Source organism: Liolophura japonica, mitochondrion (genome assembly GCF_032854445.1).
Source record: "Liolophura japonica mitochondrion, complete genome".
Classification (NCBI taxonomy): Eukaryota; Metazoa; Mollusca; class Polyplacophora; order Chitonida; family Chitonidae; genus Liolophura; species Liolophura sinensis.
This window is the reverse complement of record NC_072326.1, coordinates 1-15209: the sequence shown is the minus strand read 5'-3', so window position 1 is coordinate 15209 and position 15209 is coordinate 1. Positions and strand designations below refer to the sequence as shown.

General features: G+C 30.6%; 13 protein-coding genes and 24 non-coding genes across 37 annotated transcripts; 16 read left to right on the top strand and 21 right to left on the bottom strand. All coding sequences in view use genetic code 5, as the record gives it.

Moving 5' to 3' along the window:
• Nucleotides 1-19: 19 nt before the first annotated feature.
• On the bottom strand, nt 20-81 carry trnC(gca). Its single transcript has one exon. It is a non-coding gene; the product is annotated as a tRNA-Cys (tRNA).
• On the bottom strand, nt 82-145 carry trnY(gua). The gene has a single exon. It is a non-coding gene; the product is annotated as a tRNA-Tyr (tRNA).
• A 6-nt stretch (nt 146-151) lies between these two features.
• trnW(uca) lies at nt 152-217 on the bottom strand. Its single transcript has one exon. It is a non-coding gene; the product is annotated as a tRNA-Trp (tRNA).
• Nucleotides 218-286, bottom strand: trnQ(uug). Its single transcript has one exon. It is a non-coding gene; the product is annotated as a tRNA-Gln (tRNA).
• Nucleotides 287-334: 48 nt separating this feature from the next.
• trnG(ucc) lies at nt 335-403 on the bottom strand. Its single transcript has one exon. It is a non-coding gene; the product is annotated as a tRNA-Gly (tRNA).
• A 13-nt stretch (nt 404-416) lies between these two features.
• trnE(uuc) lies at nt 417-482 on the bottom strand. Its single transcript has one exon. It is a non-coding gene; the product is annotated as a tRNA-Glu (tRNA).
• Nucleotides 483-676: 194 nt separating this feature from the next.
• Nucleotides 677-1456, top strand: COX3 (cytochrome c oxidase subunit III). The gene has a single exon. It carries the CDS (start codon nt 677-679, stop codon nt 1454-1456), a length of 780 nt encoding a protein of 259 aa, YP_010718659.1.
• A 27-nt stretch (nt 1457-1483) lies between these two features.
• On the top strand, nt 1484-1549 carry trnK(uuu). The gene has a single exon. It is a non-coding gene; the product is annotated as a tRNA-Lys (tRNA).
• trnA(ugc) lies at nt 1546-1611 on the top strand. The gene has a single exon. It is a non-coding gene; the product is annotated as a tRNA-Ala (tRNA).
• An 11-nt stretch (nt 1612-1622) lies between these two features.
• trnR(ucg) lies at nt 1623-1682 on the top strand. Its single transcript has one exon. It is a non-coding gene; the product is annotated as a tRNA-Arg (tRNA).
• An 11-nt stretch (nt 1683-1693) lies between these two features.
• trnN(guu) lies at nt 1694-1758 on the top strand. Its single transcript has one exon. It is a non-coding gene; the product is annotated as a tRNA-Asn (tRNA).
• Nucleotides 1759-1825, top strand: trnI(gau). Its single transcript has one exon. It is a non-coding gene; the product is annotated as a tRNA-Ile (tRNA).
• Nucleotide 1826: 1 nt separating this feature from the next.
• Nucleotides 1827-2183, top strand: ND3 (NADH dehydrogenase subunit 3). Its single transcript has one exon. The coding sequence runs from the start codon at nt 1827-1829 to the stop codon at nt 2181-2183; it is 357 nt and encodes a 118-aa protein (YP_010718658.1).
• On the top strand, nt 2182-2249 carry trnS(gcu). Its single transcript has one exon. It is a non-coding gene; the product is annotated as a tRNA-Ser (tRNA).
• Nucleotides 2250-2252: 3 nt separating this feature from the next.
• Nucleotides 2253-3272, top strand: ND2 (NADH dehydrogenase subunit 2). Its single transcript has one exon. It carries the CDS (start codon nt 2253-2255, stop codon nt 3270-3272), a length of 1020 nt encoding a protein of 339 aa, YP_010718657.1.
• Nucleotide 3273: 1 nt separating this feature from the next.
• Nucleotides 3274-4806, top strand: COX1 (cytochrome c oxidase subunit I). Its single transcript has one exon. The coding sequence runs from the start codon at nt 3274-3276 to the stop codon at nt 4804-4806; it is 1533 nt and encodes a 510-aa protein (YP_010718656.1).
• An 8-nt stretch (nt 4807-4814) lies between these two features.
• COX2 (cytochrome c oxidase subunit II) lies at nt 4815-5507 on the top strand. Its single transcript has one exon. It carries the CDS (start codon nt 4815-4817, stop codon nt 5505-5507), a length of 693 nt encoding a protein of 230 aa, YP_010718655.1.
• On the top strand, nt 5506-5571 carry trnD(guc). Its single transcript has one exon. It is a non-coding gene; the product is annotated as a tRNA-Asp (tRNA).
• ATP8 (ATP synthase F0 subunit 8) lies at nt 5572-5733 on the top strand. Its single transcript has one exon. It carries the CDS (start codon nt 5572-5574, stop codon nt 5731-5733), a length of 162 nt encoding a protein of 53 aa, YP_010718654.1.
• A 19-nt stretch (nt 5734-5752) lies between these two features.
• On the top strand, nt 5753-6451 carry ATP6 (ATP synthase F0 subunit 6). The gene has a single exon. It carries the CDS (start codon nt 5753-5755, stop codon nt 6449-6451), a length of 699 nt encoding a protein of 232 aa, YP_010718653.1.
• A 36-nt stretch (nt 6452-6487) lies between these two features.
• Nucleotides 6488-6555, bottom strand: trnF(gaa). The gene has a single exon. It is a non-coding gene; the product is annotated as a tRNA-Phe (tRNA).
• A 2-nt stretch (nt 6556-6557) lies between these two features.
• On the bottom strand, nt 6558-8273 carry ND5 (NADH dehydrogenase subunit 5). Its single transcript has one exon. It carries the CDS (start codon nt 8271-8273, stop codon nt 6558-6560), a length of 1716 nt encoding a protein of 571 aa, YP_010718652.1.
• Nucleotides 8274-8336, bottom strand: trnH(gug). Its single transcript has one exon. It is a non-coding gene; the product is annotated as a tRNA-His (tRNA).
• On the bottom strand, nt 8337-9684 carry ND4 (NADH dehydrogenase subunit 4). Its single transcript has one exon. A coding segment is annotated over exon 1 (1348 nt).
• On the bottom strand, nt 9678-9980 carry ND4L (NADH dehydrogenase subunit 4L). The gene has a single exon. The coding sequence runs from the start codon at nt 9978-9980 to the stop codon at nt 9678-9680; it is 303 nt and encodes a 100-aa protein (YP_010718650.1).
• A 14-nt stretch (nt 9981-9994) lies between these two features.
• trnT(ugu) lies at nt 9995-10061 on the top strand. The gene has a single exon. It is a non-coding gene; the product is annotated as a tRNA-Thr (tRNA).
• trnS(uga) lies at nt 10061-10128 on the bottom strand. The gene has a single exon. It is a non-coding gene; the product is annotated as a tRNA-Ser (tRNA).
• A 5-nt stretch (nt 10129-10133) lies between these two features.
• CYTB (cytochrome b) lies at nt 10134-11273 on the bottom strand. The gene has a single exon. The coding sequence runs from the start codon at nt 11271-11273 to the stop codon at nt 10134-10136; it is 1140 nt and encodes a 379-aa protein (YP_010718649.1).
• Nucleotide 11274: 1 nt separating this feature from the next.
• ND6 (NADH dehydrogenase subunit 6) lies at nt 11275-11772 on the bottom strand. Its single transcript has one exon. It carries the CDS (start codon nt 11770-11772, stop codon nt 11275-11277), a length of 498 nt encoding a protein of 165 aa, YP_010718648.1.
• A 3-nt stretch (nt 11773-11775) lies between these two features.
• On the top strand, nt 11776-11840 carry trnP(ugg). The gene has a single exon. It is a non-coding gene; the product is annotated as a tRNA-Pro (tRNA).
• ND1 (NADH dehydrogenase subunit 1) lies at nt 11833-12783 on the bottom strand. Its single transcript has one exon. The coding sequence runs from the start codon at nt 12781-12783 to the stop codon at nt 11833-11835; it is 951 nt and encodes a 316-aa protein (YP_010718647.1).
• Nucleotides 12784-12848, bottom strand: trnL(uaa). Its single transcript has one exon. It is a non-coding gene; the product is annotated as a tRNA-Leu (tRNA).
• Nucleotides 12849-12861: 13 nt separating this feature from the next.
• Nucleotides 12862-12929, bottom strand: trnL(uag). The gene has a single exon. It is a non-coding gene; the product is annotated as a tRNA-Leu (tRNA).
• rrn16 lies at nt 12930-14243 on the bottom strand. The gene has a single exon. It is a non-coding gene; the product is annotated as a 16S ribosomal RNA (ribosomal RNA).
• trnV(uac) lies at nt 14226-14291 on the bottom strand. Its single transcript has one exon. It is a non-coding gene; the product is annotated as a tRNA-Val (tRNA).
• On the bottom strand, nt 14283-15144 carry rrn12. The gene has a single exon. It is a non-coding gene; the product is annotated as a 12S ribosomal RNA (ribosomal RNA).
• On the bottom strand, nt 15145-15209 carry trnM(cau). Its single transcript has one exon. It is a non-coding gene; the product is annotated as a tRNA-Met (tRNA).

Here is a 15209-nt window from a genome sequence, read left to right as displayed (position 1 = left end):
ATTTTAATAAATAATTCTAAAGTTTCAGCCGCAAGGCACCAATGAACCTGCAATTCACTATTGTAATTCAACTACGAAACCAACAAGAGAAATATATTTCATTAGCAAAGCTACAATTTACCGCCTTCAATTCAGCCATCTTGCTTTATAACAAAACACGAGAATCAATATCTCATTTCAGGTTTTGAAGACCTGTAGTTTTTTAACTTAGTGTTTTAAAAAGAAAAATATTTAATTTTTTCTTTAGGAATCAAAATCCTACGGGCTTTTCTCTACACCACTTTTTAATTTGATTTAAAATATAGGGTTTTATTTTACTTGTGTGGTCTATTTATATTATCTTTAACATCTTTGTTAACCTTACTATGTGGAAAATAGCTGTACTTATATATACTAAGATAACAAGTAAAACATAATAAGAAAGATAACAGATATATACTAATTGAATGAAAATCAATTGTGCAAAATTACACTACAATCTCTTTTATCTTAGGTTTTTACTTTGTAAAGTTATTAGATTAACCTATTGTAGCAAAACCTAGATTGATTAATTACTTATATCTATATATATGAATATGCACATGTATATATATACTACAGAAATAACTATATAAAAGTACATGAAACACTCCTTCTTCTCTAGAGAAGATATAAAGTTTCAAAGTGTTAGCAAGCCATGATTCGAAATCCATTTCATTTGGTTGAGTTTAGTCCCTGGCCTTTAACAGGATCAATGGGGGCTTTTTGTCTTACTGTAGGATTAGCAAGATGGTTTCACGGGCATTCTGTGTTACTTTACTCTCTAGGAATTCTTCTTATTATACTAACGATAATCCAATGATGACGTGATGTTATTCGGGAGAGCACTTTTCAAGGGTATCATACCTTAAAAGTATCTCAGGGATTGCGATGAGGAATAATTTTATTTATTACTTCCGAAGTACTTTTCTTTTTTGCTTTTTTTTGGGCTTATTTTCATTCAAGACTAGCCCCCACTCCAGAAATTGGTATAAATTGACCTCCAAGAGGAATCGTTCCGCTTAATCCTTTTCAAGTCCCTTTATTAAATACAGCTGTCTTATTAGCTTCTGGAGTAAGAGTAACTTGGGCTCATCATAGATTACTTGAGGGTAATTGAAAAAGAACAAACTATGCTTTGACGGTCACAGTTCTTTTAGGTATTTATTTTACTTTCTTACAAGCAGGGGAATACATAGAGACTTCATTTACAATTGCAGATAGGTGTTATGGGTCAACTTTTTTTGTTGCTACAGGATTTCATGGACTCCATGTTTTAATTGGAAGTACATTCTTGTTGATTACCTTAGTACGAAATATGATGTATCATTTTTCTGCTAATCATCATTTTGGGTTTGAAGCAGCAGCTTGGTATTGACACTTTGTTGATGTAGTATGACTATTTCTTTACATTTCGATTTACTGATGAGGATCGTAAGTTAACAAAATATTGATAAATAATTTACTCTAAGTAACCTAAGAAAGGTACTAAACTTTTAATTTAGTTATGATAATATTATATCCTTAGGGACAGTACTTTAAAAAAAAGATTTAATTTGCATTTAAATAATAGGAATTTTATCCTCTATCCCATTCTATTGTCTGTCTTAGCTAACCCTTATGATTTCGGCTCATAAAATAACAAATAGAACTGTTCTAAGATTATTGAATATACTGAATAGAAGCTCTGATGAAGCATTTAGCTGTTAACTAAAAAGGAATAAAAATATTATCTATTCAGGTATTACGCCGGAAGAACGGATTACATTGATGTTGTAAATTAAAAGATTAATAATCTTTAATGCCTTATGATGTTACTGTTAAGATTTTTTAGATTTAATTTAATTCTTAGTTTTATTCTTTCTTATCTAGCTTTATTTATGACAAAAAAGAAGAAGGAAAATCGAGAAAAGAGATCAGCTTTTGAATGTGGATTTGACCCAAAAAGAAATTCTCGGCTTCCTTTTTCTCTGCGATTTTTTTTAATTACTGTTATTTTTTTAATTTTTGATGTTGAAATTATTCTTTTATTACCATATTTAATCTCTAGTAACATAAGTTCAGACGTTTTTTCGTTAATTACAGCTATTCTTATTATTTTAGTTTTATTGGGAGGAACTTTATATGAATGAGCTCAGGGAAGGTTAAAATGGGTAAATAGTTAAAAATAGTTCGGAACAAGCTGTAGCTGCTAACTATAACTTAAGTGGTTCAACTCCATTTTATTTTTTAAGTTGTTAAATTTTCCATTTGTTACAATATTTATACTTATTATGTTTTCTAGTAGAATTTTTTCCTTGTGTTCTACGCATTGATTCGGGGCTTGACTCGGTTTGGAAGTAAATTTAATAAGCTTTATTCCAATAATAGTGCAGAAAGGATTAAGTGAAGAGGTTGAATCTGCAATTAAGTATTTCTTGGTTCAAGCAGTAGCTTCAGCTTTACTGCTTTTATTAGCTTCTATAGTATTTTGAGAGCAAGGAGATTGATCTATAGTAAGAAGGAAAATTTTTAGTAGAAGTTTTATTATAATAAGTCTTCTATTAAAAATGGGGATAGCACCTTTTCACTTTTGACTTCCAGGAGTAATCAGCGGTTTGTCTTGGGTATCTAATTCTTTATTAATAACTTGACAGAAAGTTGCTCCTTTATTTCTCATTTGTTTTTTTTTCTATATCTCGTCTATCCAAGCAATTATAATGGTATTAATATCAAGATTCTTTGGAGGGGTTGGTGGACTTAATCAAACTTCTATTCGAGGATTATTAGCCTATTCTTCAATTCTTCATAATGGTTGAATGATCTCTGCATCTTTAATCAGAGTAGAAATATCTTTTATTTACCTTTTTCTGTATTCTTTAATCTTATTTTCCGCACTAAGTTTATTTTTAACAGAGGAAGTTAAAAATAGTCAACAATTTTTAAGTATTTTTATATGAAGAAAATTCTCACGAGCGTGCTTTTGCGTAACTATTATTTCACTTGGGGGGATACCCCCTTTATTAGGATTTTTTTCTAAGTGATTGGTTCTTAGGAAGCTAATTGTTATAAATATTCTTTTTTTGCCTTTTATTTTAATTTTAGGATCAATAATTAGATTATATTATTATTTAATTCTAGGGTTCTCTGTAATTTTAAGGAGTTCTGTTTCTTGAAAAAAAATGAATAAAAAAGAATTTTTTTTTATTAGCATATTTTTAGTATTAAATTTAGGAGGTATTTGTTTTATTAATTATTTGGGAGCTTTAATTTAGTATGCGATGATTTTTTTCTACTAATCATAAAGATATTGGAACTTTATATATTTTATTTGGAATTTGATCAGGGCTAGTGGGAACTGCACTAAGTCTTCTAATTCGTGCTGAGTTAGGACAGCCTGGGGCTTTACTAGGGGATGACCAATTATATAATGTTATTGTTACAGCTCATGCTTTTGTAATAATTTTTTTTCTAGTAATACCTATAATGATTGGGGGATTTGGTAATTGGTTAGTTCCTTTAATATTAGGTGCTCCAGATATAGCTTTTCCTCGGCTTAATAATATGAGATTTTGACTTCTTCCTCCTGCTTTATGCTTATTATTAGGTTCTGCTGCTGTTGAAAGAGGTGTGGGAACCGGATGGACCGTTTATCCTCCTTTGGCTGGAAATATCGCCCATGCAGGAGGATCGGTTGATTTGGCTATTTTTTCTCTCCATCTAGCTGGAGTTTCTTCTATCTTGGGAGCTGTAAATTTTATCACCACTGTTTTTAATATACGTTGAAAAGGAATACAGCTGGAACGACTTCCTCTATTCGTTTGGTCAGTAAAAATCACAGCTATTCTTTTACTTCTATCTCTCCCAGTTTTAGCAGGGGGAATCACAATATTGCTAACAGACCGAAATTTTAACACAGCATTTTTTGACCCAGCAGGAGGCGGTGACCCAATTTTATATCAACATTTATTTTGGTTTTTTGGACACCCAGAAGTGTATATTTTAATCCTTCCAGGATTTGGAATGATCTCCCATATTGTAATACATTATACGTCTAAAAAGGAAACTTTTGGCACCCTAGGAATAATTTATGCGATATTAGCTATTGGATTATTAGGATTTATCGTTTGAGCTCATCATATGTTTGTAGTTGGTATGGACGTAGATACTCGTGCTTACTTTACTGCAGCGACTATAATTATTGCAGTTCCAACCGGAATTAAGATTTTTAGATGATTAGCTACGGTTCATGGTTCCCGAATTAAGTATGAAAGGGCTATATTATGAGCGCTCGGATTTATTTTCTTATTTACTGTAGGAGGATTAACAGGAATCGTCCTATCTAATTCTTCTTTAGATATTATGTTACATGACAGTTATTATGTAGTAGCACATTTTCACTATGTCTTGTCAATAGGAGCTGTATTTGCTCTCTTCGGAGCTTTTAATTACTGATATCCACTAATATCTGGCCTTGTTTTACATGAACGATGGACTAAGTCCCATTTTTTTATTATGTTCATCGGAGTAAATTTGACTTTTTTTCCTCAACATTTCCTGGGGTTAAGAGGAATACCTCGGCGATATTCAGATTATCCAGACGCTTATATAAAATGAAATGTAGTATCTTCTATTGGCTCTTTAATTTCATTTATTGCAGTGCTGTTTTTCATATTTATTGTCTGAGAAAGATTAATTTCTCAGCGAGGAGTTATTTGAAGAAGACATTTGTCCTCTGCTTTAGAATGAGATAACACTGTCCCTTTAGATTTCCATGGTAGTGATGAAACAGGGGCGATTGTAACTTAAGTTAAGATATGGCTTTTTGAGGACAATGAGGATTTCAAGATGCGGCATCTCCTATAATGGAGCAACTAATTTTTTTTCATGATCATGCAATATTAGTACTAATTATAATTATTAGACTTTTAATATATGCTGCTATTTCATTAATGTCTAACAAAATAACATCTCGGTTTACTTTAGAAAGGCAGGAAATTGAAACTATTTGAACTATTCTTCCAGCGGTTATTTTAATTTTTTTAGCTTTTCCTTCTTTACGATTATTATATCTGCTAGATGAAGTTGAATCTCCTGTTTTAACTGTAAAAGCTATCGGACATCAATGATATTGAAGATATGAATACTCGGACTTTCTGACAGTAGAATTTGATTCTTATATACTTCCGACTGAAGAATTGAATAGGGGGGATTATCGATTATTAGAAGTAGATCATCGAAGAGTGGTTCCTATAAATTCTAAAGTTCGGGTATTAGTTACAGCAGCTGACGTTCTTCATTCCTGAACAGTTCCTTCAATAGGAATAAAAGCTGATGCTGTTCCTGGGCGTCTTAATCAACTCAGATTTATTTCTAAGATCCCCGGAGTATTTTATGGACAGTGTTCTGAGATTTGTGGGGCTAATCATTCTTTTATACCAATTGTATTGGAAGTGGTAGATACAAATTCATTTATCAATTGAATTTTAAGATTTACTTCTGATAATTAAGAAGTTAGTTAATTCATAATAAAAACTTGTCAAGTTTTAGTTACTACTAAGTTAGTATTTCTTTATGCCTCAGCTAGCCCCTTTAAATTGATTATTGTTGATTTTTCTCTTTTGATCTATAGTTTTTTTTATTATAATTTCAATCTGATGAATAAAAAAGAAAGAATACTATGTTAAGAAAGAAAGAAAATCCAGAAAAACTAAAAATAAAAGTTGAATATGATAATTTAATATGTTTTAATAAAATGTTAATAGATATCTTCTCTAGATTTGATGAACAAAACTTTACTATTCTGAAAAAAATTCCTTTAATTTGAATAATAAGAGCATTGCCGTTATATTATATCCAAAGGCTTTATTGGAGAGGATCTTCGCGTTGAGCTGCTTTTGTAATTAAGATTAAGGGATTTATGATAATACAGGCAATACGGACAAAAGGAGGAAGAATAAGTGGTTTTAACAATGCCGTTATTTCTATTTTTATAATATTAATTATTATAAATCTTCTGGGCCTATCTCCTTATGTTTTTAGAATCACTAGTCACTTAGTCTTTGCTTTTTCTTTTGGGCTTCCTCTTTGATTTGCTTTGATCCTATCTGGAGTATTTTTTAATTTAAAAAGAGTAGTTTCTCATTTTTTACCAAGAGGAGCCCCTAGGGTTTTAAATCCATTTCTAGTTCTAGTTGAGACAGTTAGTATTTCTGTTCGACCTATTACTTTATCAATTCGGTTAACCGCAAATATAAGAGCTGGCCATATTATTTTAGGTCTTATTGGGGCTTATTTAAGAGCAGGTATTTTTAGATACTCTTCAATCATCATTTTACTTTTAATTTTTATTGAGATTTTTTATTTTATGTTCGAAGTTGGAGTTAGCTTAATTCAAGCTTATATTTTTTCATTATTAATTACTCTTTACTCAGACGATCACCCTGAACTATAGATAAATAATTAGATTTATATAGTTATATAACGCTAGTAGATATAATTAAAACATAATTCCTTAGCAACTTCACTGCTACGCTCTTATCAATAAGCTACATATCCTATTAGAAAAAATAGAAAAAAAGAGGAAAAAATCTTAAAGTGATTAGACTTAATCTAACAATAGAGTTAAATAAATTTCCTTGACTTTTTTGGTTATTACTAGAACAGTTGATTAAAAATCTAAAAATTCCTTCTCCCCTGATGTTTTCTAACCAACCTAAGTCTAAAACTTTAAGGGCTATTTGTCCTGACTTTAGAACCGGAATACTAACAAAGTTATTGCTTAAAAGAGATATAAATCATATGTATGAAAAAAAATCATTGATTATTATCTTTTTTTTGTGAAAAGCATTTCTAAATAAAATTCCTCCTATAGCCCCTCTGACCACTGTTAGAGATAAAACTAATATTTTGTCAAATATACTAATAAAAGGAACGAGCGCAGGTCTTATTATCAATCAAGAAAAAGCCGCCCCTCTTAAGATAGCCCCTCTTGTTAATATTAATAGAGGCATAAGAATATAAATATCTTCATCTCTATTGCATAGATAGGGATTTTGAGTTATAGAACTTCAGAAAACAAGAATTGACAAACGGACAGAGTATATTACAGTTAAAAAAGTAGCCAAGAAAACTATTATTCTTGTAACCAAGTTTATTTGATCAAAAATTATTATCTCAATAATGTAATCTTTAGAATAAAATCCTGCGAAAAATGGAATTCCACATAAAGCTAGGTTAGCAATATTAAAACAAGTTCTAGTTACAGGCAAATGTTTCCAAAGCTGTCTTATTTTTCGAATGTCTTGATTATTATTATGGAGATGAATAATATTTCCGGCACACAAGAAGAGAAGGGCCTTGAATAAAGCATGAGTAAATAAATGAATCAAAGCTAACTCAGGATAACCAATTCCAATCCTTATTATCATTACTCCTAGCTGGCTTAAAGTAGACAAGGCAATGATTTTTTTTAAATCTATTTCAAAGTTGGCTGCAATTCCTGCTATTAATATAGTTCTTACTGAAATGAATAAAACTGCTGGTTTAAATCATACAAGCTGGTCTAAGAAAGAAAAAAATCGAATTAAAAGAAAAACCCCGGCTGTGACCAAGGTAGAGGAATGAACTAAAGCTGAGACAGGGGTTGGAGCCGCCATAGCAGCTGGAAGTCATCTGCAAAAAGGAATTTGAGCACTTTTAGTTATACCTGCTAGAAGAATTATAAAAGCTCTTATATATCTTATATCAAAATTTCAAATAAAAGTACCATCTCAATGCCCTTGGCTAAACATTCAACCAGCTCTTATTAAAATCCCAACATCTCCAATCCGATTTATAAAAGCGGTTATTAATCCGGCCCCTAATGATTTAGGATTTTGATAATAAATCACCAAACAAAATGAAACTAACCCTAGCCCATCTCAGCCTAATAATAAAGAAATTAAATTTGGAATAAAAATCAAAAAATTTATGGATAAAACAAATAATATAACAATTCAAACAAACCGAGATAAAAAAATATCATTAGATATGTAACTTTTAGAGAAAAATATTACGCAGCTAGAAATAAAACAAACTAGAACTCTAAATATAATTCTTTTTCAATCAAAGATAACAGGAAAGGTTATAAAAACAGAATTTAATTCGAAAAAAATAATATGTAATAAAACTCTCTTATGGTAATATATAAGTATAGCTACCGCCTTTACCCCTAAAAATACATAAAAAAAAAGAAATAACGAAGCAAATAACCTGCTATTCATAATAAATTTCATTGTTAACTAAGTAAAGCCTTTATTTTAGAATCACAATCTAATGTTTTTATAAACTAAGTTAACAAAAAAATAATCCTCCGATTAATAAAGTTAATTGAACAGGAATTCAATGTATAAAGATAACTAAATAAGTTAAAATCCCTACCCCATTGAAAGGGTTAATAAAACTTGAGAACTGTCCGTGCTGAGTGTTAGTGTACAAAAATAAACTATAAACAGCTACTAAAAATCTTAGGATTGCTAAAGGAAAGAAAAGAAAAGGAGATACTTTTAAAATCCTAATAATTATTATAATTTCTCTCAATAAGTTTAACGAAGGCGGAGCAGCTATATTAGCAGAACATAATAGAAATAAAGATAGTCTTAAAATCGGTAAAATACAAATAAATCCTTTACAAATTAGGATTCTTCGAGATCCTCTTTTATTATAAAAAATATTGGCTATGAAAAAAAGGCCCGACGAAGAAAAAGCATGACCAACCATTATTATTACTCCCCCAGATAATCCTCAAAATCTACCACTCAAGATTCTCCCAGCCATCAAGCCCATATGACCAATAGAAGAATAGGCAATTAACCTTTTTATATCGATTTGACGAATACACACCATTCTTCTTAAAACCCCTCCTATAATTCTAAAAATCAATAAAGATCTTCTTAAAGTTATATTAATTTTAGGAAAAATTATAACAATTCGAGTTAAGCCGTAGCCCCCCAGCTTTAATAAAAGAGCTGCTAAAATTATAGAACCAGCAACTGGAGCTTCTACATGGGCTTTAGGTAATCACAAGTGAACCCCAAATAAAGGAAGTTTAACAAGAAAAACCAAAATTATAAAGAATCATCATAGAAAAAATATTAAATCTCTTATAAAAAAAGGCAAGCCTCATTTTATTAATAAAGAAAGAGACCCATTAGCTTTGAACAAAAAAACCAAATTAAGCAAGAAAGGCAATGCTCCCGCTACTGTATAAATTACTATATATATTCCAGCCTGAAGGCGCTCCGGCTGATACCCTCAAATTAAAATTAACAAAAGCGTAGGTACTAAAGAGCCTTCGAAAAAGATATAAAATAGAATAAAATTTTCTTGTATAAAAACTAAAATAATTATTAGATTTAAAATAATTACAGAATTACAGAAAACCCCACTACTAAAATTTTTAAACAAAATTGCTCCTCTGCTCAAAATTATCAAAGAAGAAATTCAACACCTTAGTAAAATCAAAACAATAGATAAAGAATCCGCAAACAAGAATCCAATAATTTTAGGAACCCCTATAGAAGAGTAAAAATAAAACAAAATAAAAAGAAACATCAATAAAAATCTTCATCTCCTATAGTATCACTTCCACTTTTTATTTCTTGTTAAAAACACAGCTAAGAAAGATAGAATTAAGGAAGCTAACACTTATGTATTGATAAAGAAGAAACGTAGTCATTCCCATGTCTACGAATTAAAATTACTAATAAACTTAACCCCAAAGCTGCTTCAGAAGCAGCTAAAGTTAATATTACAAAAACTATAATTCCTTCTCTCCTAATATTAGCGCTAGAAGCTAGTACAACCAAAAAAATCGATAACATTATTATTTCTAATGCTAAAAGAGAGTTTAGTAAGTGTTTTCGCTGTAGACAAAAAACTATTAAAGAAAGAATCCTCATTACTACCCCAACACTAAAAATAGAATTAAAAAGTCTTATCATATCTTAATAAATCCGCTAAAAAAGCTTTAATAAGCATTGGTCTTGTAAACCAAAGACTGAATACATTATATTCTTTTAGTAAACTATTAAGTGATTCGAACACTTCTTTCGTGTTTTCAAAACACTGACTCCCAAGAGAATAGTAATCAATAATTATTTTTTTAAAACATAATCTCTTCTTCATTGGAAGACTGGGTTCAAAATAAAAAAAGAAAAATATAATAAAGTCAAAATTTGCCCCATCGTAATGAAAGGATCTTCCACGGGCTGACTACCAATCCATGTTAATAGAAAAAAGACTGAAACAAAAGATCAAAATAACCCTTGATTTAAAAAATAAAAACTTAATGAACGAAATTCACCTAAGTGAAGTAAGGGAACAAAAAAAAGAACTACAATGGACATTAGTAACCCAAGAACTCCTCCTAGCTTATTAGGGATAGATCGTAAAATAGCATAAGCAAAAAGAAAATATCATTCCGGCTGAATATGAACTGGAGTAACCAAGGGGTTAGCAGGGATAAAATTCTCCGGGTCTGTTAATAGATTAGGTTCCAATAAGACAAGTATAACAAGAAAAAAACTAACTAAAAGAAATCCAATTAAGTCTTTTAATAAGTAGTAAGAATGCAAACTAACCTTTTCCATGTCTCTGTTTAATCCTAAAGGATTATTAGATCCCGTTTCATGCAAAAACAATAAATGCAATACTCTAAATAATATAATAATAAAAGGAACCAAATAATGAAGAGTAAAAAATCGAGTTAATGTAGCATTATCAACAGCAAATCCCCCCCAAATTCATTGTACTACATCTTTACCAATATAGGGTAATGCAGAAACTAGATTAGTAATAACAGTAGCTCCTCAAAAAGATATCTGCCCTCACGGTAAGACATATCCAATAAAAGCTGCTCCTATTGTTAGGAAAAAAAGAATCACTCCTAAATTTCAAGTGTGAATATTAACATAAGAACCATAATAAAGCCCTCGAGCAATATGAAAGTAAATACAAATAAAAAACCAAGAAGCCCCATTAGCATGAGCCCTTCGAATAACCCACCCAAAATTAACATCCCGACCAATATGAGCTACTGATGAAAAAGCTAAATCTACTCTAGTAGCATAATGTATTGCTAAAAACAGCCCAGTTAAAATTTGTAAAACTAAACAAAATCCTAATAAAGAACCAAAATTTCATCAAATAGACAGATTAGGAGGAGAAGGAAGGTCCACCAAAGATCCATTAAAAATCTTCAAAATAGGGTGACTAGAACGCAAAGGTTTAAGCATATTACTTATAAGGACGTAAGGCTCCCTTGCTTTTATAGCAAACTTTAACTACACATAGCAAAATAAACAACAGAATAAGAACTAACCCCCTTGCAGTCATTCCCCCAAAAAAAGAGAATAAGGATATCCCTTGCTTATGATATCCTCCTTCCCATAGAAGTGAAAGTCTTTCTACTTCCCCAGGGATCCCAACAACACTACTACATAAGAATAAACTAACTCAAAAAAAATATATCAAAAAAAACCCAAACTTTAAACTTCCTTTCTTAAATACTAAGTTAGGAGTTAATGCTGTGACATAGGCAAATATTACTAATAGTCCTCCAATATAAATTAAAAATAAAATAAATCCAAACCAACTCCCCCTCTCGAAAAAAACACAGATCCTAATTATAAACCTATTAATCAAAATTAAACTTCCCATTGACAAAGGCTGCGACACTATGGGTAAGATAAATCCAATTCTTAAAATTAAAGAAAACAAAGATAGCATAGTCATGTCCAGATAGTAGTTTAAAACAAAACATTGGCATTGGAAGTCAAAAAACAAGATATCTTGCTATCTGATCCCAAAAACTACAACTAAAAATTTAAAAGCAACTCCTCAAACTAACACAAACAAAGAAACTGGCAACAAACTCAGCCAAGTCAATTTCATTAGAAGATCATAACGAAAACGGGGGTAAGTCCCTCGAATTCAAATAAAGAAAAATCTAACAATCACCACCTTACTTCAGAAAAAAAAAAGACTAAAAATCCTTATATTTTGTTCCCCTAGAAAAATAATGGAAGTTATTATTCTTATAAACAAAATTCTTGCATATTCAGCAAGAAAAATTAGAGCAAAAACACCTCCACCATATTCTACATTAAACCCAGAGACTAACTCTGATTCTCCTTCAGCAAAGTCAAAAGGAGCCCGATTAGTCTCCGCCACACAAACAACAAGCCATATAAAAAAAACAGGAAACAAAATTACTATGTTCCAAAATGAATATTGAAATAAGCCAATCTTACTAAAACTTAATCTACCTCTTAAGCTAATAACAGATAATAAAAGTAAAAATAACCTCACTTCATAAGAAATTGTCTGTGCCACTGCTCGAAGAGCCCCAAGAAGCGAATACTTAGAATTAGAAGCTCACCCCCTAACCATAGTACCATAAACATTAAGAGCAGAAACACACAAAAAAAATATAACTCTAAGCTCTATCCTCCATACCCTAAAATTAGTTCAATATAAAGATCAAAGACATAAAGATAAAACTAAACTCAACCCCGGCCCCACATAATAAGGTCCTTTATTTGATACTCTAATTCCCCTTTCCTCTTTCAAAAATAACTTCAAAGCATCAGCTAAAGGCTGAATTACTCCTATATATCCTACTTTATTAGGCCCTTTGCGAATTTGAACATACCCTAACCCCTTACGCTCAAAAAGAGTAAAAAAAGCTACACTTAAAAGAATACAAACATAAGAAACAACCATTCATACAAAACTAACCTTCACAACTAAAGAGATCTCCCAATCTATTTATAGAACTTAACTCTATTGCACTACTCTGCCACTTTAGTTCATAAAACAATATATCAAATGATGGATTTTAACCTTCATATAATAGTTCTAAACTATTTGCACTATTTTGCTAACTTGACATCTATAAAAAATTTTTATCAGCTTAATCCTTTCGTACTAAAACCAATAATATTTTATCAAAGATAGAAACCAACCTGGCTTACACCGGTTTGAACTCAGATCATGTGGAAATTTAAAGGTCGAACAGACCCCCAACAACAAGCTTCTCCGCCTATTAGGTATTCCAATCCAACATCGAGGTCGCAATCTTTTCCTTCAATTTGAACTCTCCAGAAAAATAACGCTGTTATCCCTGCGGTAACTTATCTTACTATCATAAATTTTTATGGATCTTTTCAACATATAAGTTTCCTCAACTAAAAGAAGCTTTATCTGTTCTTCTGTCACCCCAACAAAAGAGAAATTCTAAAAAACATTTATTCTAAAAAGCATATAATTTTATAATTACTCTAAAGTTCGACAGGGTCTTTTCGTCTTTTGACTTCATTCAGGCTTCTTCACCTAAAAATTAAATTCTATTTAATAAGATAGAGACAGAAGAATTTCGTCAAACCATTCATTCCAGCCTTCAATTAAAAGGCAAATGATTATGCTACCTTTGCACAGTCAGGGTACTGCGGCCGTTAAATTTTTCACCGGGCAGGTACGACTCCTTATTTTATATTTACAAAGAGCGATGTTTTTGATAAACAGGCGAAATTCATATTTGCCGAGTTCCTTTTTCTCATTTCAATATATATAAAAAGTTTCAGCTTTAAGTTCAAAACCATCAAGCAAGAAATAAACCAATACTAATTTCAACATAAATATTAAATTCAACATAATTACAAATTAAGGGAAAATATAAACAGAAAATTTTAATCATACAATCCTAATAAAACTTCGTTATAAAACCGTAAAAATGATAGAAACTATTAAACCTACATTACATTAAATTTAACCATAAATTTTCATCAATTTTTTAGCTCAACCTAAAAAACAAAAACTTACAAATAAAAATCAAGCTAAATCACACTTTATTTTTCATTTATAAATCGCACTCAAATGCTTTTCTCTTCCAACTAGCTATCAGAAAATCCGTTAGCGTTTCACTACCATAAACAGATCTAAAAATAGTTATGCTACACTACTCATTCGTCTGAATATAACTCTTCTTCTTTCTAGAAAACATTAAAACAAGCTTATTTCTCGTTAAACCATAATGCAAAAGGTACTAAAATTAATTTATACTATCATATATATTTAATATTTTCCTTTACAGTACTTTCGTTTTCTCTATGACTTTCGTTTAAACTACTAGCCCGCAAAAACTTTAATATTTTTAACAAATATCATTTAAATAAATTTTTAGCTATTTAGGATAGGTCTAATCAACCCTCTTTTCAGTGTAAATAAAAAACATTTTACTATGCTATATCCTAAGGAACAGCTTCAGCTACCCCTACTATGTTACGACTTATCTCTTATTTTTAAGAGAGCGACGGGCGATATGTACACACTTTAGTAACCACATTCATATTATTATTCTAAATAAATATTACTTCCAAGTCCACCGTTCATTCTTTATTGCAATAAAACTACAGAAATTCGAATTTAAATTGTAACCCATCACTACTTTACCATAAGCTGCACTTTGACCTGACATAAAAATACTAAATTAAAAAGCCAACTTTATTAGCCTCAAGCGTAAGCTGATGACGGCAGTATACAAGCTAATTAAATAAATAAGTAAAGTAAGGTTTAACGTGGATTATCGATTTAAAGGACAGGTTCCCCTGGACGGAAATTAAAGTACCGCCAAGTCTTTTGGATTTTAAGCTATAGCTCGTAATCCCCAGGTAAACAAATTTAATTTCCTAATAATGGGGTATCTAATCCCAGTTTTAACTAAAAGCTTCACAGATTCTGCACATAGCCACAAATTAACTCTGCATTTATATTAAAATTCTACCTTTATATAATACAAAAAATGACTTTTAATCACATAACTATTTTTTACCGCTTTTATTTGACTTAAGCTTATTGTTTAACCGCAGCTGCTGGCACAAATTTAGCTACCTTTATTAGCCCTGCCTAATACAAAGTTCCCTTTTTGATTAATATTCTACACTGATGTTGTAAATATTTCTGTCATCAATATCTTTGATAATAACAAACCCATCTGACTAACCTCTTTAAGAGCCAAAAAGATAGATACATAACTTACAGTTTCAAACAAAACTATCATGTGTTATCGCTAGCACAAGCCAAATCAAAACCAAAACCAAATTCTCCTAATAAGAGAGATTTATCTCATAATTGAGGTATGAACCCAATAGCTTAACTTAGCTTATCTTACT